The sequence below is a fragment of the Tyto alba genome, unplaced genomic scaffold, assembly GCF_018691265.1.
Source record: "Tyto alba isolate M040663 unplaced genomic scaffold, T.alba_DEE_v4.0 Super-Scaffold_39, whole genome shotgun sequence".
In the NCBI taxonomy this organism is placed as follows: domain Eukaryota; kingdom Metazoa; phylum Chordata; class Aves; order Strigiformes; family Tytonidae; genus Tyto; species Tyto alba.
In genome coordinates this window covers 12,530,080-12,555,244 of record NW_024881314.1, presented here as the reverse complement: position 1 = coordinate 12,555,244, position 25,165 = coordinate 12,530,080, and the positions used below count along the sequence as shown (strand labels likewise).

Sequence of the window (25,165 nt, the reverse complement as noted above, 5' to 3'; positions counted from 1 at the left end):
AAGTTTAGCTCCACTATTGCATGTCTCAGTACAAGTTGCCAAAACACATTGTTAATCCTGGCCTGAATGTGCACATGCAAAAAGGCACAGGGTGGTCTTTCCCTGTCTCAGACACAAGATTCTGGGTCTAACTGTCCCCCAGTGAGAAAGAAGAGGCAACCCAACCTGGCTGGCATCCTCCTTTCCCACCTCGGTCCTGCCTCTGTCCTCCAGGAAGCATGTTTGATCAGGTCAAGTCAAAAATGCCATTAGTCAGTCGAGGTGGTGAACAATAGGATCTCCAGCTGACAAGTGTCTCTTCACATGCATCAGTGAGGCTGCCCATGGGGGAAGCTTACATTTTTGCTGCAGGAAGCAGTCTTTATTTAATAGCTGGCCAAGGAGCAACTGTGGGCTTCTTGCCACAGGAAGCTGAATCTCCTGGCTTAGCAGTGAGGTATGTGCTCCTTGCCCTGCTTGTGGTCATTTTTCTGCTTTTTCCTTAATAAACTTGAGAACAGCTCTCAGATTAGCTGCCAATCCTCCTTCTGCTCATTGCTCGTAGTGTGGGACACACTAGCTCAGAAAGCCATGCTCCAAAACAGTCTCTCCAGATTGTGCTTTAAGCCAGGTTCGTGGCTAGTTTGTCTGAAGACAGAAGGGCATGAACCCATCACCTTAGTTATTTCAACATACTTTGCAGAAGGTGACCCCAGGGATTGATGTGGTTTTGCTCATGTTCATCCTATTCGTTGCCCACAGCAGCGGCATGCTGCACAACTGCTGCAGGCATTGGTATGGCTTCCCTAACCTCTCACTCTCCTCCCATACAGCTATTCAGAGGGCTATAAAAAAAGAAGAGCTGTCCAGACTCTGCTGAGAAATGGATGGTCGCATCTGAAGTTGATTAAATAATTCAGAGCGGATTGAAATGCACTATTGCATAATGGAATCCTTCTGCAAAGCCGTGAAGCAGTTTCTACATCCCAATGATCCTATTTTCGAGTCAATACAATTAAGTGTCAGAATATGCAATAGTTGAGATTAATCTGGAATCAGAATGCAAGTGATCTTTAGCACACACACCTCAAAACACCATCAACATCATTAGATATTATCCAGGATGAACACAAAATGACTCATTGGGATGCAGCAAACTCTGGCTTGACATGTCTCCATTGATACAAAATGTCTAGCAAGTGTTTAATGAGAAAAAGGACTCAACATACCTAACCCTCAATTTTTGCATAATCTATTCATGGCGTGTTACAGATGCAGGTATGAAAAAAATGACCCTTAAAGTTCTATTTCCCTGTATTAATGAGTCTACTGCAAGTGTGGATTACTAATGATGGGTTAAAGCAGCAAATTCCATGTTGTAGCTGATTCACTGCATGTTTTGTAGCTTCATTGAGCTGATGCTGGTTGCAACAGATGTAATCCAAGACCCCAAAAAACCAAATTAAGGATATGAAACAGTACTTTGGGAAGAAACTGGAACACAAGGCTGCCAGTCAAGTGACAGGGAACCAGCCATGACATCAGGGAACCAGGGCAGTGTTGGAGAGAGGAATCAGAATCCCCAAACTACTCATGATGATTAAATTAATAAATCTCTTTCCTTCCATTCATCTCTGAATCATATTTACATGTGAATGGACCAGTAAAACTGCTGGTTCCTGAGTTGATGCTTGTAAAAGTGGCTTGGTTCAGGGTCTCCAAAAGGAACAGCGGTGTGAGTAAAAGGGGAGTGTGTACAATGTGTGTACGAGAGGAGGAAGTGGTGTCAGCCAGTATGAATACCCGATCCCGTTTTACCACGTCATATCACGTTTAATCTGTATGCAAAGCTTGCAGCACGCTGAATATTATAAATTCACTGAGCTGTCTGCATAAAGATTAGTTTGCATACAGATATGTCATTTATAAAATACAGACCCTGTCACAGATATTCTTCAGCTTGCAGAAAAAACATTGAAGGTGGGAAGAATGTGCAAATGAGGTAACACAATGGATGGGTACATCAAGACGTTTCAAGAAGAAAGTTACCTGATCCTCATAATGACATGGGATGTCCCACAGCTCTATCATCATCAACAAGCCTTTCTAAGAGTCACACAAACATGAACTTGGCAATCCTGTCTTGGGCACACACAGCCATGAGTCATTTACTCTGTGCTTCCTCTCTCCATACAGAAGGAAGGCATCACCTTGCAGTGGGAGCAGCAGAGATGGTGCTGGGAAAGCTCTGGAGCTCCCCGGGGAGAGAAAGATGCGAAAGTGGAGCTGCCGCCCACCTCAGCTGGCTGAGACACTGAAGCAGCTCAGGAAGATCCCGGTTGCTAAGTATGAGCTGCATTTGTCCTCTTTCATGTTCCTCTTTGTAGGTGGTTCTCTTACAAGCAAACACAACTGTTAAACTGTCAGATGAAGTAAGCTCTTGATTTACTCTTGAAACTCGCCTTGCAGCAAAGCCTGAGTGACCCTACTGACATCAGGCCAGCCACCCCCCGGCACCCGTCCCAGCAGTCTGCATCTCCGCAGGGCACCACCCAGCGAGGTGAGGCTCTGGCCGTGGCCTGGCAGCACACGGTGCCGGGTCGGTGATGAGGGGGCTCCCTCAGCTTGGCAGAGCCCACTAGCAGACAAGCAGCCATGAGGCTGAGCTGTTCTCTCAAGCCTGTCAGCTCTCCCTCCCATCCTGACCTTACCTTGTCTCCTCTCACTCTCACAAACCCCAGCAGCTTCCAGACCTTGAACCTGCGCGGCAGCCGCCATCTCCCGCTGATCCGGCACCACGGGATGCATGGCCTGTCTGTCCTCAAAACAACGCGTGCACATGCTCGAGGCCTGGGAGAGAAAGGTGATCGTTTCCTAAGGTGGGACTAGATCAAGAACAATTTACTCCTTCTGAATAGGCACCAAAATTATTGATCTGAGGGAGATATTGTCAACTGTATGAAAAAGCAAGTCAGCACCAGCTGACCTCTCACTTTCCCCTCTGCCTGTACGTGGATGTTGCGCATCATTTCAGGGAACAGGGAATGGGCTATTTATCAGGGGATGGCAAAGGGTGAGGCTGTATCTGGGGAGTATGATGGGTGTAAGGTTCTATTAAATGACATACAGCATGGGCCCACACACCAGGCACATGTGCTCAACCAAAACCAGCCCAGGCTGGACAGCTGTACCTCACACGAAAGGCTGTACCATCAGAAGAGTTCTCTGAGCCATTTTGCGGATACATGAGGTACAACCACGATGCAGGACAGTGAGTACAGAGGCCCAGGCAGGCAAATCCCATATTCAGGCTGTAGATCTTGACATATCTGCACCAAATACCACAAGATGAAGTGTGACTGTGGGTAGCTTTTATTGCTCAGTCATCAGGCTGGCTTCTCTATACCAACGTTGTTTGCACATTGCCCACACTGCAGGATGCTGGTGCAGCTCCACAGAGGTGCCAGCAGCAATGTAGTCAGGCTTTAACGGCCACATCACACCAACTTGGATACATGGTTCATTGTTTTTTCCTGCCTACTGGCACTGATGGAGCACATCCTAGGTGCAAATTTTAGTGGGATCTTTGAAGAAAAGAGACTCCTGCAGATGCCCTAACTCAGAGCACATCTCCCAGTTCCGTTTCTGAAAGTGCTATTGATCAGGCTGTGAGGACACCTGACTCTTCCTGAGTTTTCCACACATGCTTTACAAGTTGCAACCCTACCTCTGCACCTTATCAAGGATCTGGCATAAACCTACAAGAAACTAGATTGTAGGAAAAGTCCTGTTTTTCCCTACGAGATGACCCTGCAGTAAAGCAGTCTAAAATCCCACATTCCTTCTGCCTCACTGTTTCCTGACCTCTAGCACTGAGTTCAGCTGGGAAATTATGCTTTTCCAGCAAAAAACTCACTATTTTTAATACTGTTGCGGAGTTATCAGGAAAAAAAAGAAGCTGTTTAGTGATGATCTTATCATCTGGTCTACAGACCTTCTACTGCTGCCACAGACTGGTGAAATACAAGGAGCCCCCCATTCCATTCAGAAACTATTTTCAAGGTCTGAGGCTCAGAGTAAAAAATAAGAAGCAAAATAAAAATCACATTTTTATCTGAAAACTCAACAATCATGATCTGGAGTAGTCAATCTGGAGTGAGTTTATTGCTCCTCAAGACTTGGTCACTCAAGGTGGGTGCTTGCTCCATGTTGTGTTGCAGCTGTGTAAGTCTCTACACAAGCCTACGTGACTGAGCAGAGTGCTGCAGAGCCCTGGCAGGACAGTGAGTACGGTCCACGTTAGGGTAGTCTCAACCTGGGACATCTGAGAGTAGCAAGATGCTCGGAGAGAGAAGAGGCTGAAGAAGCTCGTTTTTAAATTAGGTTGGTGCACAGAGGGATGTGATAGCTCCTGTCTTCAGTGCTCCTACTTGTTTCACTGGAGCACATAGCAACTACCACAGTAATTGGAGCAACAGTAGCTACTCCTATACAAGCAAGTGCAGGTGGGATTCATCTGCTTTCCTCTGATGGCTAAAAGACCTAGCCCCCCCATTGCTCCCCTCTTGCTAGGGGTGGGGAAGTTCTGCCTTGTGCCCATCCAGTGAACACACATCTAGAGGTGCTGGTGTCTCCCAGGTGTTTCTACATGGGATTGAAGGCTACTATCTCAGAATAAAATGTCTAACTTCTAGCTTTCTAAAGTTAGATGAGATTAGTCCTGGTATGTGTCTCACCATGGAGACTTTCTATGGCCTCAAGACTTTGGATTCATTCCTTGATCATCATGACAAACTGGCAGTGAAGTCTTTTACCATGGTTTGAAGAACACACCATGTAGTGATTTTATAGACTTAAATGCCAGGCAGTGATGCATTGCCCAATGGAGTGTCATATAAGAATCATAAATCACAATCTTGCAGGAGCTTGTGGATGTCAGACATGTGAATATGCTGATTTGGTATCCATGGTAGTTTGGCATGTCTCACATCTTTGTCTTCTGCCCAAAATAGATGAGCTCTTAAATATTACTCAGCACTTGGAGTTCTGCCACAGCACAGAAGATAGTTGAGAAAACACCAAAAATGTGTCTCCCAGTGCAAAGAAATATTGAGATAAACTTCATGGGCTTTGTTCAGTCTAAAAGCAGAGCCCTCTTCCATGGTGGTGTAACAATAAGGCGGGGTGAAGTTATTTGGCTAAGGGTCGTTGAGGTGAAGATTTTAACACATGCACTGGAAGTGAAATAGGACAAAATCTGAGCACGAAGCTGCTCAGCTAAAGCTCAGGACTGAAAGCCTTGCTGGAACACACATCTCTCCTGTCTATACGTACAACTGGGTTGCCAGCTCAAACAGAACACAGGAAATCTATTGTTTAATATTTCCAGAAATAATCAAATGATGTAAGGCACAGCCATAATGATAGAACCCCTAAGTTATATGTTACATCTGAAGTCCCTGCTTTCACAGCACAAATAGGCAATCAAATCATATCGCAAAGATAAATCCACGCATTTGCAAGAGCAAACAAGGCAGTCTGCCTGCAGAATGTGTGAAGATGTTAATCACTTGCACCAGTCATGAGTGAGCATGTGAATTTACCATTCATAAGTTAGAAGTTAACATTATGGCACTGTTCAAATAAAACGTGAATTTACAGGTAGCTAAAAGTAAATTCAAAGGCCAATCCATTCTTTTATACCCATAAACAGCCAAGATACAGTTTAATTTCTTCAGATAATATAAACCTTTTATTCATTTGGGAAAGCACCACCCTATCTGATGGCTGTTGGAAGAGGTGGTATATAAACAGTCTGGATTCCCATTGCTCATTCTCCCAACTTCTCAGGGATAGGAAATGTGCTCTGTGAGGCTTCCAGCAAAGCCAGTGGAAAAAGTGTGAAAACCACTGGTGCATCTACAGAAGAACAGAGCCCCCGGGACTTTTCAGTTAAAGAAGGAAAGTAGGTTTCATTCTTATCTGGGAAGAAACTGAGAAAAGTGTATTGTACAAAAAAAAAAAATGCTTGAAGATAATTCAAATGTCTGAGACAGAGGCAGGTTTTACAGCCCTGCCCGGGGTTATCCATGTGCTTGATGAAGGCTATCTGGGCACGCCACTGTAGACCATGCCTCTACTGAGGAACACTTGCTATCTTACCCTAAATATTCTCTCAGGCCTGATGTGGCACAACAGCACTGTAAAACTCCTTTTGGATGGGGAGGAGAAGGGGAGACCTTGTGTGAAATGCCATCCACGAGTCCTTCCTCGAACCATTTCAGTTCCCAGCCCACCTGAAGGTTCATGGTGGTTTTCTCTGCTTTCGTTCCACCGGTGCAGTGCCAGGCTGGAATTGCAGGGTATTGTATTACAAGTCCCACGGGTGCTGCCTCAGCCTCAGTAAACTTTATTTAAGCACACACAGACATACACAGACAATATACATATATTTGTTTCTTCTCTGACAGTTCTACAGGACCGACACTGCTTTGGATGACACTCGTGGAGAATTTGAAAAAGTGCAGGAAATGTACGAAAAAATAAAGGTCTTTTAATAATTTGTGAGTCATGGTCATCCAGAGAAACAACATAAGTGCATTCAACCAGGCGAGCACATGGACACATCTCCACATACAGTACATTGTGTCTATATAGGTATCTCCACATACATTGTGTCTATATAAATGTACAACAGTCTCAGAAGTCAGCAGGACACAAAACCAGACGAGTACTGGCATGGCACGTGCTTGCACTCCCAGTGTCGCAACCCACTGCCAGTGCACCAGTGTGACTCGGCCAGGGTGTGGGTGTGAACAGAAAGATGCTCCAAACATAGTCTCACTGTACACTATAAAAACTCACCAAATATGCAACAACGTCATAAAATGAACATTCATCTGGGGTTCTGGTGACCAGCTACTTTGAGTCAGATCTCACAGCTTTTTTGTCACCACAACTCCTGGGATATATGGTTACTTATCTAATATAGCTACAACTGTCTCTCAACATATATTTTATATACAGTACATATACACAGAACATACACAGAGCAGTATATGTATATTTTTGTGTTTTCACGTTTGTACATTATATCACAGATTATATGAACACATAAAATATATGTTTTAGGACCTAAAAATAAATAATTTTATAAAATATTCATAATACCCCCCCCAAAAAAAGCCCACGAGTCAAACAAAAGAAATCCAGAAAAGCACTCTTCAAGTGTTAACTGCCTGCCCTTGGACAGCATTACACTCCTTCCCCTTCCTTTATAAGTACAGCAGCACAATGGTGGTTTGCAACCATGCACCCAGGAAAACACAAAGCAGTATAAATTGTTGAACTTCAAAGTCAGAGTGGAGTCTGGAGTCTGGCTGTCCGACTCTACACTCTCCCACTGTCTCCCTTGCTAGGATTTAAAAGGTTCTGCCACGAGCACAGTATTTTACCTGCAGCAATATTTGCTAGACTAAATCTACTGACTGCAGTCCAATACTGTTATCTCATAGCACTTAGAACCCAGCTTCTGAGTTATAGCTTTTTTATTTAAAACAATCTTTTTATTTAGCAAAAAATTGTTTCCACTGTACCCTTCGTGTGTCCTCTTCCTAATGTGACAAACCCGGAGGAGATGAAATTATGGAGATCTGGCCCTCCACTTCGATAAATATCCTTTCCATAGTGACCTGCCATGGAAAAGAAAACAAAGAAACATTATTCAGTGTGTGTGTGTGTGTGTGTGTGTGTGTGTGTGTATGTATACACATATATGCTATACAGCACCGCTGTAACCCTCATATGTGAGTATCAAGCCCCCACCACATGGTTACACAGCTAATGGCAAGCCGAGGGTATAACAGAACATAACAGCTATAGCAGCATCAAAGTCTTATTGCTTTATTGGCAAAGATTTAGGGAGAAGAACAATTGCATATTTTGGTAACTGCCAAGGAATGAACAAATTCTTATAGGGAAACCACTAATTTGCCAAATCAAACGCCCCAATCTCCGGGAAATATGATCATCACTGGCTCAGATTCAGGTTTGCTAGGAACAGCACTCCCAAGGAACTGGTCTCACTCAAACCTTCAAGACTAAGAAGTGAAAGGAAATCGGAAGAGATGTGGCTTTGACTCTTCCTGATTCCAGTCAGGCCCCTGACAGCATTCATGTCCCCTTGGTAGAGATCTTGTCTCAGCAGAAAATCAGAGGTGCAAATATCTCTCTTGTCTGGGCTGGACCCAAGTCTCCACTAACAGTATGACAGCAACCTTGTCTTTTAGCTTCCATATGCTCTGGTCCTTGAATGGCATCCCTGCATGGTTTCTCAAGTGCAATAGTCTTCTGCAGAACACTTCCTAGAGGCTTTCTCAGTCCATGACAACAGAGTAGGGTCAGGAGACGCACAGTTTTTTACTATTTTAATATATTAATAAAGAAAAAGGCTTTCTGCCTCTCTGTTACCATGCAAAGTTCTGGAATTAGGACACAGATAATTTTACAGATACTTTTTATCATCTCCTCCTTTTTTCATGACGTTAATTTTTCTATTCCTTTTATTTTAGAAAGAGGCAAAGATAAGATAGGTGTGGGGGGAGGGAAGTAAGGCAGCCTCAGGGGCCGGGAATGCAGCTCCCTCCCCGTTAAGTCTCCAGCTTCTGCGTGCCTTTCTGCACAAGCCCGTGGTGCATGACTGTTCCTCCGAGCTGTGGTGGCTGGAAGTCCAGCACGGCAGATGGTCCAGCGCATGGCACTCGAGCAGGAGAGCTGAGTCAGGAAGCTGTGGGGAGGCCCAAACGGGCATCAGGGATCCAGGTGGAAATGCAGCCTGGGGCCATGTTCTGGCTGGCTCACATTGCCTCGGACAGATGCTACAGCTCTTTACTATTTTTCAAGCACTGAGACCAAATGCCATTTGGTCTCATACACTTTCAGGCTCTCTAGCAACACTGTGAAAACTAATAGGAACAGAGACTTTGAAATACCATCAGTCTGCAAAGTTTTCCTCTTTCCTGTTTAGCCAGTCATTCTCATCCCAGCAATCCCAGCAGCTACTACTGCTTTTGCAGGTCACTGCTCCTGTCATCAGAGTCCACCCTGCATCTGAGTGGGCTGAGGGTAAGCACCCCGCCAAGGTCTAAATTATCCCCAAATGTCTCACTGTTCTGCCCTGCAATGGATCTGAGCAGGCTCCAAGCCCCACTCACCATTCAGGAGAGCCCAGCACAGACTTTGCCATCGCATAAGCTTGTCCAAGATCCTCGGTGGGGGCTCACACGTGGCAGGCAGAAGATGCCGAGACTTCTGACAAATGTTTATTCCTATCTAATAGAAAAAGCATCCCACTCCCTTTCCTTACATATTTTTTTCTGGTCAGTCAACTGCTCCATGTAAACTTCTGAAAACATGTATTAGGTGTTTCTACAAGTTTGGCAGTGTTAGCAGCAAGACAGTTTTCTTCTTACAGTTACAGTAATGCAAGATGGTAGCAAAAACCTTCAAATATGGAGGTATCTACCCATAAATTTGCTGAGAAGAGAGTTTTCAGAAAAAAAGAAAGAACAATTTTCTGTTTCCACAGGAAAGATCAAAAGCTCTTTCCCTCTTCTTCCTATCTAGCTCTTGCAGCTCTAGCTGCTGTGTTCCTGGAAAAGGGTGGCAAACCTTTGCCTCCGAGTCCCTTCTTGCTTCATGAGATGTTTGTTCTTGTCCTGAGAAGCTTGCGAGATGGTTTGTGGCTGCAATGCCCAATTCACTTTCTTGTTCTCTATCACTTTTTAAAAATGTGCTGCATTTTTTCTTTCCAGTAAGCCAATTTTTGCTCATATACCATCAATTTCTATGCTCTCAGGGCCAGCTACTCTGGTGACTGACACTCTATCAGTGCCATAAATTTACTGTTTTAAACAAGGATAAAAGAAACACACAAATAAGTGCTATTACCTCTAGCTGAAATCAGCTATCTTTTATATGTCCCTTTGGAGAATCTGTTTAAGACAGAGATCAAGAAAGGGAAGTCTATAAAAAAAAAAGCAAACATTTACTGGCAGATTGAAGATCGTTCATCAGCCATTTGCTCTCTGAACCTTGCTCTGCTCCTTCTTATAGTACATAGCAGTTAAATTAAAACATTCCTGTTATAACAAGCCATTAGCTTTTGAACAGGAGTTATGTTTTCCCATGAGAAACTTGAATTTGTAGACTTCAAGCAGCATGAGCTTTCCCTTTTTACAGATACATTATAGGATGCTATGTTTGTTTTATGTGTTTTTTTATTCCTGCTCACTTGTGATCATTTCTCTTGGCTTCGCAGTATAAAAATGCTGGTACGCAGCTTTTACTTTTAGAAGCGCCTGGGGGGCTTCTGGTGGGCCAAGCTCAGGTGCTGTTATTCAAACAGACTTTTCTGTAATCCCTTCTTCACTGAGATGTTTCACACTGGAAGTGAACGCTCCCATGTACCTTACCAAAATGCATGTGCCCCGTAGCGGCAGCAGAGCTAAAGGAGCTCAAGTGTAAGCAGACCAGGCTGCTGAGCAGTGGAATCACAGACAGGGCTATGCCAGACCAGAAAACATCCGTATCATTCTCGGTTGGGGCTGTTCTCTTCCTTCCTGCCTTCACCCAGGTGCTCTTACCTGGCTGCTGGGAGTCCTTCCACAGCTGGTGAGAGGGACTGGCCCTGCCAAAAGGGGCTTCAGCCAGGAGCTGAGCTGAGCTGCTGATGGAGATGCCCGTCTCATGGGCTAAGAAGGAGCCCCTGGAACTTACCCAAGGCATTTACTTTTAGTAGGCTGAAGCTGGGTGTTTTTCTCTGCCCTACGGTGAGAGAGCTAAAAATGGCCTAATTCATTGAAAAACAAATATAAAAGGACTTATTTTAATTTCATTTCAGACTTCTGGGATTTTTATTACTATCAACACCCAACCAACCAAACCCTGCCATTCCAGACAGAAAGATCCTCTCTTTGAAACCCCCCAAGGTTCCCCTGAGCCCTTCCTGGTGCTGGAGGCTCCACCAGCCCTGGCTGTTGCAGAACCCCAAGCACACAATAAAATGGAGATCTCTGAGCTAAATCTGCTGTGTAGATGAGGTGGGGACACTCTGATGGCTATCTTGTACCTGTTGTCTACAGGCATTATTCACATTGCTCTCCCTTGTCCCCCACGTGAGATCACATCAGAGCAAAGCTGCCTTTTGGTGTTGTATTTCCCTGGGAGCACACACAAGACATTCCATGGGCCGCAGCCATCAGGGAGCTGAAACCCAGGACCCAGAGGCAGCACCCGAGATCTAAAAGAAGTCAGACAGAGCAAGAGCAGCAGATCAGTGTTGTGAGCAAAGCAAGGCAGCACAGCCCAGCACACTCGTGTCCTCGGGCTCCCAGCACGCACTTTCCCTCTTCTGCAGCTCCCGCTTTGGGTGGAATTAGCTGCCGTCTGCCAGTTTTGCATATCCAGGTGTCCTTACCCAGCTAGCATGCATTCACTCTGGGGCTTGCTGGTAGCTGCATAAGATCACAAGCAGTGTCCTCATTCAACCAGCCACGAGCAGGCCGGCAGAGCGGCCGTGTCCCCTCCGCACACCTCGGCGTCCCTGTTTGTATAGGGAGTTACTCTGCCTGCAAAGCACGGGGCGGTCTGTGAATGAAAAGCGCTGTACGGAAGCCAGATTTGATTACGATGGAGTCTCACAACACTCACTACTTCCAAAGCAAAGCAACCACCCACCTACCTGATCTCATGGCATGGAACATGCTAGCTTTTAATACAATATTGCTCTAGAGATTTTGCATCTCTAGGGGCTACTTCTCATGGTTAGGAGAAAATTTAAAATGATGCTTCAGAGCACCGTGTCTGACTCCCCGGAAAAGGCTTTTCCTGCTCTCTCACACCCTGTTCTCGCTCACACTCACATCAGTGTACTCTAATGTATGTAAACCCTCAGATGCACACAGGCTCACAGGCTTTTCATTACAAGAAACGACCAGGAATCCATCAAGGCTGTGTGTTACTAAAGCAAATGAAGACTAACACTTACACAACTTAAAATTTCCAGAAGAAATTGAAACAAGGGGAAACATGACTTTTTTTTCCTCTCCTTTGGTTATACGGCACAGCAGAGGCAAAAAGGAGATGAGTGTTTTTCCTGTCACATAGTAAAGGCATATTCTTTAGGGCATACAGCTCAAAGAGGGAACATTTCATTACAATGGCATCCTGCATAACACACATATGGAACAAACTCAGTCACAAACAGCAATTACAACCCCAGCTCTGATTTAGCAGAATTATTAGAGCTGAACTAAAATGCTGTTATCCACCTCTTGGAAACGTTATTACTGAGTACGGATTACATCACCCTGAGACGGGCAGACAGGGACTGTCGTGGACAGTCTTTCTGCATGATACACTCTGGGATTTTGACCTCATCCTTGTCACAAATTTCCTTGGGGAAAAAATACACCCAGAGAAGAGTCTTCATGTCCAAATTCCTCAGCACAAACATTATTCTCAGACAAATCTCTGTGGGAAAAAAATCCTTATTTTTGGGTGGGAAACCCCACAGCCTACCTGGCTCTGACGCTGATCGTTTCTTCTGGACTGATTCTTTTTCAGCTATTTTACACGTATCAACAGACTGAAACAAAGGGTATGAGCTGCCAAAACCACTGTGTTTGCTGAGCACATGGCAGACTGCTCTGCATCACTCTGTCTATCCTGTCAGTCACATACGATCATCTCTGAATGCAAGGGGAAGCACGGCTCCAGACCCAAAACGAGGAATTCTTAGGGCCAGAGCGGCACAGGGCAGCCAGCAAGCACATAAACTATCTCAATTTGATGAAAGTCTAATTGCAGAAATTGTTGGGTATTAGACATGGCTGTGAGCTACACCACTGAAGAGGGTGTTTGCAGGCAGGCCAGCATCTTCCTATTTTACCACAGCATGGGGTGCAGATTAACAGAGATTACAATGATAAGAAGGGCACCCAAGGGATGTCACTGAAACATTACCATTTTCTTTCTTAAAGAAAAAAAAAAAAAAAACAACAAACAGAAGCCAGCTGGCACCTCTCACACATGTCAGAATAAAGGCACAGTAAGGACCGCTGCAGTGTGTTTTTCCTGGTTTAATACCATAGTTCTGGGATCACTGTCTAACCTGAACATGCAAATGTGCAAAAAAAAAAAACAAGTGGAAAGAGGTCATTGGTACTTAGGGTGAGCTGTCAGCAACACACTGCCAGACATGGACAAGATGTGGTCCAAATCATTGCAGGGAATAATAGGTTTTTCTATGCCCTACAGATATTCCTTAGCTTAAATTGCACTGGTGGGCTAAGGACAGCTAAATTCCACTCACTATGCCCTAATAATGTGACAACCTACCCATAATTTCACCCTCTTCCAAAATAACTGCCTCTTTGTTCTTTATCTCCCGCTTCCTCATTCATGCTAAGCCTTTGTCACATCCTCCCCTGTTTCATCCCTCTTGTTCCCCATCACATGTGACTGCTGACCACAGAGACCCTGCTTAAATCCGTGTCCCTGGGGCCATCCGGCCACAGACTCTGCTAAACAGATTTCGGGGGATGGCCTTGCCCACCTCCTCACCCGGCTCGCTGTCCATGGCACAGGACGGATGGTCTTCTAGGTTAGGGTCTCTGTGATCCCTGCAAGTCCCCAAGGCTTTTGCGATGTTTCTGAAAGAGAGTGGGTGCCTCACCTGAGCAGGCAGAGCCAAGTCTTGACCCCCCCTGAGCCCGGCTGTCCTGTGTCACTGGGGTCAGACCGACCAGCTGGTGTGGGCTCCAGCAAGCGCATGGCTCTTGCATATCTGACTGCCCAGTGCATCCGAAAACATGGTAAAAACTCAGGCCGGGATCACTCCCAACCCACAGGGGAACATTGGGTTAAAAACAGAACAAGAGGCTTGTTCCAGCTTGAAAACTGGGAGATCCTTATTTTCCCTTTTGATTTATTTCAGTGTGACTTCTGCCTTGTCAACTTTCAGGGCGCGTATGCACCACATCTCACAGCCTTCTTTACAAGCAGGATGGGTAAAAGCTTACTATTCACAACTGAATCCTGGATCTCTCAAGTAAAATTATTGGCCAGGAACTGGGCTTTATGGAAAATGACGCATACTGGAAGACTTCCCACAACATCGCAAGAATGGGGAATAGTTTCCTGGCATGGGGTTTGTGTCAGTCCAAACTAGCAACCCTGCCAAAAATATGCCCACTTACTGCACAGCAGACCAAGCCAAATCCAGTGCAGTTTGCTGCATAAGTCCAGGTCGCACTCATGTGTCTTTCTGGTGTTGGAAAAGATATAGAAAGTGAAGCTAAAAGCTGTGCTGGTTTTCCTGATAAGTGACCAAGGGAACATCTCCTTTCATTAATTGTTTACTCTGTTAGCTACAGCAATTGTCCTTGATTTTGCAACGTCCCTGCAAACTGTAACAATCTGCAGGAGGCATCAGAAAACATCATTTTTAGGTTCTGTTTACTTAAAAAAGTGGCTATGTGAAAGTAAAATACAGGACTGCAGTGCGAGAGGTTCTCACCAGCAACATGCATCGGGGATGACAGAAATAGTGATGAGTTCATATTCTGCTGAAATGTCTAAATAAAAACACCTTCAAAGAGAGAGGATTAAACTGATAGGAAAAAAAAATACAGCACCTCTCCAAAGCTCCAGATGCACATGCTGGTTAGCAGAAAAACCTACTGAAGTACCTGGTTTGTGCAGGAAACAGCTCTGCTCCCGTGGGCTGCTTCTCACTAACGTACAGCTGTAGTGTTACACACATGTCTTGAAGCATGCTCTAAAGCTCCACAAAGAACAAACATTTAAGCTCCCAAAAGCCAAGAAGGGACACTCCTTTCCTCTACAGCATAGCAGAGGGAAAAGACCCCATGAATGTTCCCCTTTATGCAATCAGGGATGAAGGGCTCATACAAACAAGAAGCTTGCCAGATTACTGTACTCCTCATTCCCTGTGCTGAAGCTATTCCCCTTGCATGGAAAGAAAGAAGGAAGAAAAAGGGACTCTCATTCTCTTCTCCTGAGGACATAAGGACCCCCTTCCATAATGTGTGCAATTTACAGCAATGCCAACATGTAAAACACAGCAAAAGTACAAGTGAACCAAGACTAGCTAGTGGCTCTTTAGAAAACTAAACCGGTTCCAGTTCTTGCCTGCTGAGTTCAAGAAAGCCACTAGCAAACCTATACGCAGCCAAAAAGATTTGGGGCTCCTGTTCAGAGGCGTCTCAGACACTTAAGGGCCCAGTGTGACTGAAAATCTGTTGTTCTCATCAGTATTGGGGAGAGCTGTGCCGTTGCACCTCTATACTTGCAGCAGGGACATTACAGCTCCGGCAGCTCACAGGGCTCGTATCAGATCAGACCTGAGCAGAGCAGGAGGCATGACCAGCTTCCAAAGAGGTGCTTTAGGGCAGCCATGTATCAAGGGGATCCTTGCAGCTTAAGCTGTCAGAAATTAATGACAGATCAACCTTTAACCTCTCTTCTGCATCCTTAAGCACACCCTGTAATTGTGCAGCTAGTGATCCAGAAGGAGTTCAAGTTTTGTATGACTCAGGAGAGGGAGAAGAAGTTTCCTTCTGTTTTGACATGAATTAGTTCTCTTACCCCTAGTACTCACACATTCATGCTTACCACATAACACCCTCTCAGGGAAATATAATAGAGACTGAGGACTGTTTTATCATCCTTATGAATTCTGTAGCAAGGAAACAATTATTGTGGGTTGATTTAAACTATTCTATACAAAGAATAACAGTCATGGTTAAACTCTGTAGGTTTTCACAGTAATATGTATACAGCTTTATCTAGTTTAGTAGTTAGCCTGCTCACCCAGCTCTCAAAAGAAGCAGCTTTAATTTCTCTCTGTGTCAACAAGCATTCGAGGCCATGCCTCTTCCTTCCTGGCAAGCACCTAAACACCAGACTATGGCTTTTCCGATCCCTGCCAGATGGGGCTTACAGTCCATCCTTTTTCTACATTGCACCAATAAGTGAGTGCTGACATTATACAGTGAGTGTACTCATCTCCAGATCCCTTCATGCCGGCAAGTTTGTGAACCAAGGGAATTTGGTGATATCCAGACATATTTATTTGTACTTAAACCCAGTCATGCCTGAGGAAGGACTGCATATTTCTCAGGCTTCAGTGCATGAATCTCTGCTGGTGTGCTGGGAGATGGCTAGTCTTTGGCAATCCTCCCTTTTTCCACCTACTTAACAGCAGTAAAAAAAAGAAAAAAGTAAAAAGTAAAAAGTAAAGGAAAAAAAAACAAAAAAAAAAAAGAAGAGAAACCAGCCGTTCCCTGGCAGGAATGTCCAGGGAGCAGTTGCAGGGGTGTGATGAACAGGCAGTGGGAGATGCATCATCAAACCAGCCACTGTCTCCACAGCATTTCTTTAGTATCACAGGTGGCTGGTATAAATGCCACGGCTCTGCTGGCTGCAAGGTGTTTGCCCTTTCATGTCTAAGTGGCATTGTTGCATGTCTAAGTGGCTGTTGCAGCCCACTGAATATGATTTTTGTCTTTATCGGTGAAAGTTCCCCGGGTCTGTACTGACCCCACAGCATGGGGTCTTGGGGCTGGTCTTGGCTTGCCTGGACCTGAGCTGCTTTTGGCTTGTTTGAGCTGTGATACCAACACAGTGTCTGTCACCTACCCTGGGCTGGCTCCGCTCTGGGACCAGCCTGTGGCAACGGCCTGACAAAGCCAGGCTGTCCCTGGTGACAAACTGACCCAACCAGAGAGACATGGGAAGAGCGGGCACAACACCAGAGACCTAAGGCAAGTACTAGGAAGTTATATATATGCATTTTAAAGGCAAAATAAATTAGATTTTCTGTGTTAATCTGAACTATGAGTACTAGTACTGCTGTAAGTATTTATTGTTTTGATTAGAGTGCTAAAACATTAATAACAAACAATACACTTTCAGCTTCACATGCAAGGTGAGCACCTTTTGGCTATGTAGGATTTTGAGTGTAATGCTGTATCTATGAAGTGTGGTCATAAATCTGTTTCCCTTCTCCCAGCGCTAGTTCCCAGATCAGTATGGAAGAAATTCAAAAGCTTCCAGCCAGAGAAAATGCCAGCTTAGATGCACATAAAGTATTTTGGTTTACAGATTTAGAGACACCATCTTAATTAACCATCTCATAAATACTTTAGCTGCTTTCCCTGTAAGAGTGTTAAATTCCATGACATGAGTTCTTCCGAGCGGTGTGGAGCAGGTAAAGGCTGGCTCCATAAACCTCAGCCCCACACAGTGGCCTGCTGGTAGCACACCACGCTGCTTCACCGCTTGCTTGTACTTTGCTGTTTGCTCCCAGTGCCTCTCGGTGCTGAAGTGTCATAGGCAACACAGCACAGGGGCAAAGCGTGCTCCCTTTCTTACACACCAGCTGGCTTCCTTCCTTGCTGTCAGAGCTAAAAGCTTCACTTGCTGTGACAAGTTTAGCGCTCCTCCTTTCCATAGGAGACGGGGTGTCTCTTGCCCTATTCCTGGTCAAAGCTATGTTGAATTTTAGCCTGTGTCAGTACAGCACAAAGCACTGAAGTTGTTAGACTTTTAAGTTTCTCACAATAAACTGGTGTTATTAAGAAGTCACAGTCAAAGAACGCATCTTGTGCTCTGCTTTTAATTGAGGTGATCAACAGAGGCGGCAGAGCTGCTACAGTTAGCCCCAGGTGACCTTAGGTAACTCCAGGTAACCGAGGGCACCTCAAGTGATCTGGATGCTGGAGGTACTCATGACTCGGCCATTTCGCTGTGTTAAGAGAAAGAGATGAATCTTTGCTTCCCGAGGACAACTCACATGCACTGGCAATTCATGTAGAAATTAGAAATACTGGAGGACTGATGGCAACACCTGCAATGCTGAATAAGCAAAGGATCAAAAAGAAGCTTGTGCATAGGTGTCCTCCTGATTCAGGGTCCTGTTCTGACCTGAGGCCATGGTTTCTGCATTATAATTATATCATTTATATAATAATTTATATAATTTGCTTTTCACATTCCTAGTCTAGAGGGCTTGCTTTCAGTGGCCAGCGTATGAACAAAACAGCTGGACATTTACTTGGCAATGTGGATGCTTTTACTCATTTTAGCTTGGAGATTACAGTGGACACCTTCACTTCCACTCACAATTTTACAGTCAAGGCCTCTCCTGTTTGCTGTATTTCCTACAGTCCCTCTTTCTTGAATCAAATTTTTACAGCCTTCCTATGGGAACAACAGCAATTACCTACATGGAAAAGTAACCTGAGGGAAGTGCAGAGTGCTTTTCCATTTCTCTGTAATCTGATTTAGCAAGTGGCAGCAGCAGGAAAGAGTTACTGCTCTGTTACAACAGGTGCTCAGAAAATTATGTCAAGAGCCTATACACTAGAGAAACCCACTTCTGCAAAGGAGATGAATATGTTATTACAAAATTACACTGAAAATTGAAAGTCTCCATAGATAAGAGATAAGATAGATGGGTAAGAGAGATGGCATGATCTTTGACTCAAACTGGAAGACTCTAATCCTGTGTTGGGATTTTGTGTTGCATAGACGTCTGCAACTTCAGCTCTTAATTTCCAAGTAATAACATCTCTTGAGATAACTAAGTGAAATGGGTTTATGCTTGAATGCTTAACTGACTTTAAAACAGCAGTCTTAATTTGATATTAAGATATTAATTTCAGAAATGTTTAAAATGTCTGCATTTACAATAATCTTGAATAAAGAAGCTACAAAACTTCAGATAGAGGCCCCAAATGCATTTGTCTTATGAAGTTATTTCTCAACAAACAGAATTTTTAGAAATACATAGTCCACATGTACATGAACACTGCAGTATGCACATTGTGCAATGAGTTTCAGGGGAAAAGGATGATGATGGCTAACTTTTCCTTCTGGGCAAGGTAGCAAAAAGGAATGTACTTGCTGCTGTCTCAGTTAACTCTGAAGAGCTGAGCCCTTAAGACATGTGATCTCAGGAAATCTCTGGGAGACTGGGGATAAAAGGAGAGGAAATAACTGTATGTATGTCTTAGCCTTAGATACCTTCTGAAGGGCCTGGTCCTATCACTAGGAACAGAAAGGACAGAGGATGTAAAACCACAAATTTGTCAATAAAGAATGAGAATTTGTTATTGAAGTTTGAGGGGTTTCTGGTTAAGATGGGGGAAAACCTTCATTTGAAAGATGCAATAGCATAAAACTTAATGAGGAACCTTACTGGAAGTAGAAACGAGGGGAATTTTTGAGGGCAGATGAAGTGGTTGACCAAGAGGCATGAGTGATGAAGCACTCCACTTTTCCCAGGTACGTCAGAAAAGGCAAATGGCTTCAGGCACTCTCTGCTCATGTGCTGAGCCTGCGAACTCACAGCAGGCCATGAACATCCCTGCTCTCAAGTGCTATGGGATATGTCTTCCTCTAGTGTAAACATGCATGTAGACCACCCCTTGAAAATGCTCTGCTCTCTAAGCCCCATCCTGTCTTCTCACGTGGAGCCCCAGAGCTGATTTTCTCACTAGTATTAAGCAGTCATCACTAATGTAAGAATGATCCTTAATCTGCTCCTGTCCATTCAGGATATGGCAGATCAACTATCTGTCCTCAATCTTTTCTGAATTCAGTCACACTTAAAGCTGCAGAGAAAAACGGTGTGGGTAAAAGGGAAATGGCAAATGGTACAGTACCTTACATGCAGTGAGGACAGAAAGTCCCTATAGACTCCTGGTCTAACATCATTCTCTCATTAAACTCTTCTGTTGCTGCCTCCTCTTTTTTATAATGGAAGGTGAGCGAGCCAGATGATTCAATACGGGAATCATTAGTAGTTGCCTGTTTATTAATCTCGCCACTGCTGGCTCTCACCCCTCCTGCTGTGCTCCTGTCATCGGCAACCTTGCACTGAACCTGCAGGACCACAGCTACGTCCCCCTGCCAGGGCGGGGGCTGCTTGGACACGTCTGGAGCATTTGGCAGCACATCCAGGGCTTCCCAGTGCAGACACATGTAGAAAGCTCAGAAGCTCAGCAGGTGCCTCCCAGCAGGAAAAATGGGGAGAAGTGAATGTTTGGTAGAGTTGGAGGTGCATTAACAACCAGACATTTCTCCCATGAGTGAGGTTAGGATACATGAGACTGGTTTTGGTTTTAAAACCTCTTCTTTGTACTGAATTAACAAGAATTGTTTCAGCAGTCTGAATCCACTCCCACCTCTCCCCGCAAACTCCTCCTTATCCCTGTTGGGTTTTTGTTTCCTCTACTCCGTCCTGCACCACATGGTGAAAACAGCCTGTTACTTGAGCATGGAGGCTCTGTTTGTGCTGCTGCTCTCCATGCCAGGTCAGGAGCCTGGGACATGTCCTGCTATCTGCACGGAGAGCCTTTCCATAGCTCCCAGCACAATCTGTGCGCTCAGTTCATTCTGTAATGGGAGGCTGTGTTAACAATTCTCCGAGATTGCAGATTCTTAGAGGTAGCTGTAAGTAGCATTGGTGCCGTCTGTTTACTTGTTTAAATGCTTATAAAGTGTGACTTCTGGGTATTTGATCTGGTTTTATATGATAATTCCAGCGTTTACTCATAAGGATCTCCATAGCTAGGAGGAATGTTGACAAATAGCACTATGCAGAGCCCTACACTCAAGTAACATCCACTTTTATTGGGGTGAGATATGCAGGAATGTGACAGGGAGATGTTCCCAAAGTACAGTGAAGCAATCTAATGGCACAACTTGTACTGTTGTTAATGAGAGACACAAGGCCACCAATTCCCTGTGTTGTGCTTTGAAATTGTGCCCTGGAGTACTTTTTAGCATGGGTTGCTCCAAGCCTAATCCACTTTCTAGCGATGCTGTGTCTCTGAACGCTGTATGCAATCTCTGGAAGAGAGCAGCTGCTCTGGAAGCAAACAGCATCATAAGCCAGTCAAGCTATGCTTCTTCTGCTGGAGATTTGCTGATCTAATTTAGAGAGGGCCTAATATTCCTCTTCTAATTAATTTGTTCTGTTCGCCTGTGACTGAACTGGCTTTTGTTCTTTGGGAGCTCCTCAAAAATTAGATGCAATACCTGATGGAATTTAATTATATAGGCTGGGAGAAAGTGATTAAGGGCAAAGGGAGGGCTGATCACACAGCACACATGCTTCAAGGGTATTAGCAGAAGGGAAGGTAGAGGCTGCTTTTTCTCAGCTGGAGGGAGAATACCAAGGAGTGATTGTCTCCAGGAGGAATTTTAAGGTTAGAGATAAACATTCTTTGGTATCTGAATGCCTTTGCAAGGGTCAGATGTGTATTACTACAGCTGTTCAGGTCTGTCTCTGATACCATTCCAGTGAAATTAGGTCTGCACATCACCCTTGGCCTTGTGCAGCAGATCTCGGTTCTGATGCTCTTTAATCCCCTTGGGAACCACGTGCTCCATAACAGGGAGAACAGGCTGCAAGAGAAGGATCCTCTAAGGACTGTTTGCTCCTGATCTCTGTCAGGACTAGCTTGACCCAGAGTCTGGGAGGCCCTAGATCACATATCCCAGTTCTCAGTGGGAGAACTGATTTACCCAAGATGCTAAATGTGAAGGGGATTCAGGAGTGGGGGTTCTTAGGCCAAACTTCAACAGAAATTCTGCAAAACTGCACAATTCCACTAGTGACTGGTCACCACAGCCATGCCAATCTCTATTCCATGGCATAGGAATAACTCTTATTAGGAGAAAAGTATTGAAATTGCATAAAAGGGTGTCTAAGGAAAGAAATAACAAAGCGAAGAAGAGAGGGGAGAGGAAGAACTGGGGCAAATAAAAATTCCAGATGACAAGGAACAGTTCAGTTAAACTTCTGGAAATGGCTTACAGTCACACAACTGAAGGCATTCAATGATAGTACGAGTAAGCACCAGGCTGTAAAAAGCACAAAGTGCAGACCTTTCCAGGCACATCCTGCATTTTAAGGTACTTAAACAGCATTGGTGTTCAGGCATGTTGTGCCAGCATATCCTATATGGAGCCGGGCTCTGAAATGGTGGAGAGAGAGGTGGTCTGGGATCCAAGGTGTCCAGAAAGACAGCGGCACACAAAATAATAACCCCCCATCAGCAGGGGACAGTGGCAAGGGTGGCTGCAGCCTCCTGGGGCACTGCACTGATTCAGGGACAGGCTAAGCGAGTGACTTTTAAGGAAAGTCAGTGAGTAGGAAGGTGACAGAGGTGTCTCTGCTCCCAGACTGTCAGGATCCTCTTGTGAAGATGCATTAGGGATGAGGGAAGGGATGCATGTACAGGAATCTCCTGGAGGGGATCTTCTGAGCTGTACATTCTTATCCTATTGTCACCATCCAAGTAAGTCCTAAAATAACTGGAAATGGAAGAAAATCGTGTCAAACTACTTTGCCTTAAACAAGCTGGTTAAAGCATTGGTACTTAGCAGCCTGCCACATACTAGGGAAGATCTTTTCAGACCCAATGCACAAGCCTTGTTCTACTTCAGAAACACTTAGCTCATCCTCATTTGGGAATTCAGCAGCAAAGGTTCAGAGGAAGCAGTGCAGAAGCTGACTTTGTTCCCAACTCTTGCTCTGGTGCCACAGGAGACACCAGCTCCAGGGACAGTGACAAGGAAGCTCATGAGACTACACTTAACATTTTGTGACCACATCTGCCATGGTAGAGCATCCTCTCCCTGTCCTGCTTGATGATCACTGGCAGCAGCTGCTTGAGGAGAGTCCCCATGCTAACCAACACCTTAGAGCAGTGGCAGAGAAAAAGGACTTCCCTTTTGAGAGAGGACCCCTGACAGAACATCAGCACTTCTGCAGTGTGCAGCAAACACGTTCCTGACTGAGCAATTTGTCTCGCAAATATCAGTCCCATCAGACTGTCTCTGACTGTCAGTGATAACACTTGTCTGATTGAGGAGCCGACGGGGGTCACTCAGAGCCCATCCTTCTGCAGAACAGAGGCCTGTATCCCCAGACCACCTTTGATTTATCAATAAACTATCTCTCTCAACTCCCACAAGTCTTCAGGCGCTTTATGCTGCTGCAGCCATACTGTTGATTTTATCCCAACCAGCTGGACACAGTAAGAGGAGCTGCCATTCTACTTCTGACTTGAAAGGTAGACAAGCCCAGGGATACCCATGTCTGTGTGTTCCCACACAAATATCATCTCTTAGGCAGGAAAGGTCAAAGCTCCCCCACTTGCTGAGCTAATTAAGCACAGCCACATGGTCCAGGAAAACCAGCAGTAAATGATCCCAGATTTGTACGAGAGATGATTAGAAGTTGCTATGAAAACAGCCACGAATATGAGGTGCTTCACAGCTCACCCACTATCTCTGGGTGCAGCCAGCTGGCAGCTCCCAGTCTGCACAGGCAGATGTGCCCGGGATTATCCTGCCTCCTGATGCACCACGCTGCTGGATCTCCTCAGGGACATGGAGCACTTTGGCTGCTGCACTGCCTGGTTCTGCCAGCTTGGAGGACAACATGACTGAGTCCTTCCTGCGGATGAGAGCAAAATGAGATGCTCTCTAAATGCTTGGATGTGAACATCACCATAAGAAACGAGAAATAAAGTAAGACGCAACTTTGTGAAGTCTTTTGACACAGTTGGGTCTCAGGTCTCAGAATGACAGTACTGGGCACCAATTTCCTGCTAGCAAAATGCATCCTATACTGTTTTTCACTCTGTAGTCAAAGTTCATTGGCTTTTCCTTGGTATGGAAATGGTCTCTGATTTTACTCTGCAGCATGTAACAGTCTGGCCTTTTCCAGTATCTGACAGGGTTTTAGATATGTGCATGAGATTTTAATGTAATGAACTTGCTACCCAGGGAGGGAGGTATGAAGTGGAGGGAATGTTGCAAGTTGGGAAGCCTGAGAAGAAAAACGCTGAGCGGATTCAAAAATGAAAGAGATCATGCACTAATTAAAAAAAATGAATTTTGTAATGATTACTAATGGTATATTAAACTGTCTAGTCTGAGCTATACATATGTTTTGCTGCTTCACAGATTTTTGGTTGGTTGGTTGGCTGGCTTGTTGGTTTTACAGTTTTATGGCTGTGGATCTCATGATCATGACAATAATGACCAACAATGATCTCTTGTGATTAAGCCATTCACCAGCATGCTTGTGCCTGGCCTGTTTTTCTGAGTATCTCTTCAAAAGGTGAGTGATACTGAGTATGCAGTGAAAAAGAGGAACAAGTTTTGGAAGGGAAAGCAATTTAGACTCCAGTTTGGTTTGGGAAATTTTTTTCACTAGTGTTACGGTATGTTTTAGGAGGAAAACAAAGATTTCTCAGGTGGCTTATGGTAATTTGTGTCCTGTCACTAGTCCTCATGACATTTTTTTCTACCCAGTGCAGTACTGTGGCTTTTCTGTGCTCCTGCAGCCCACACATCAAACGTAGTTCCTCCCATTTTATAGCTGTCTGCATCTGGAACCTGGACTCCCAAAGCAGGAGAGAAGTGGTATGCAGCCAGGCAGCCTCTTTGGAGGATATAACAGCCCTGCATGGCAGACTTCTTCCATAACAGGACTAGGGGCAAAGATAAATCCAAGTGCAGGATACTATGCAACTACACCCAGACTGTGTCATAGCAGAACAACATCCCCTTTATGCTCAGAGAATGGTCAGCATGAGCAAAATAAAACACAGGGTATTTGGAGACTAATGCTTCTGCATCCATTTTGGGTTTAAGTGACATTCAGCTGCTCAGTATGTGTGAGATTTGCCTCTTTGTGCCTGACCCACAGGGAGAAAGGAACCAGAAGACATCAAGAAGACCTAGCTCTCTAATTCAGCACAAGCTTCTAGCTTTGGAGATCTCAGGCAAAGCTGGCTGGAAACTGCAGCTGAACTTGCACAAAAATTAATTGTCTGATCATTAGAAAGAAAATAAGAGAATCTATCAGGCCAATCAAGCACTTCACTGTGGACTTCTATTATATTTATACTATTTTCAGGTGAGAGCAAGGCACAACTTGTTTTGAGCAGGAAATTTTGTCTTCTTTACTTGGAGAAAGTCAACATGAAATACATCAGTGTGTTGAAAAGGCAACTCAGGAAAGAATACACACTTGTAGAAGTACAGAAGAACTTGTGGTCTATAAACTTTAACTATC

At 44.7% G+C, this 25,165-nt stretch overlaps 1 protein-coding gene across 3 annotated transcripts in view; it reads right to left on the bottom strand.

The window, feature by feature from the left end:
- The window catches only part of SHISA6 (shisa family member 6), a 259,546-nt gene that overhangs the window by 193,325 nt on the left and 41,056 nt on the right, over positions 1-25,165 (bottom strand). For all 3 annotated transcript variants that reach the window (XM_042802651.1, XM_032992102.2, XM_042802652.1), the window contains exon 3: positions 7,575-7,670. In XM_042802651.1, coding sequence (XP_042658585.1) covers positions 7,575-7,670 — 96 coding nt within the window. The remainder of the gene's footprint in view (positions 1-7,574; positions 7,671-25,165) is intronic.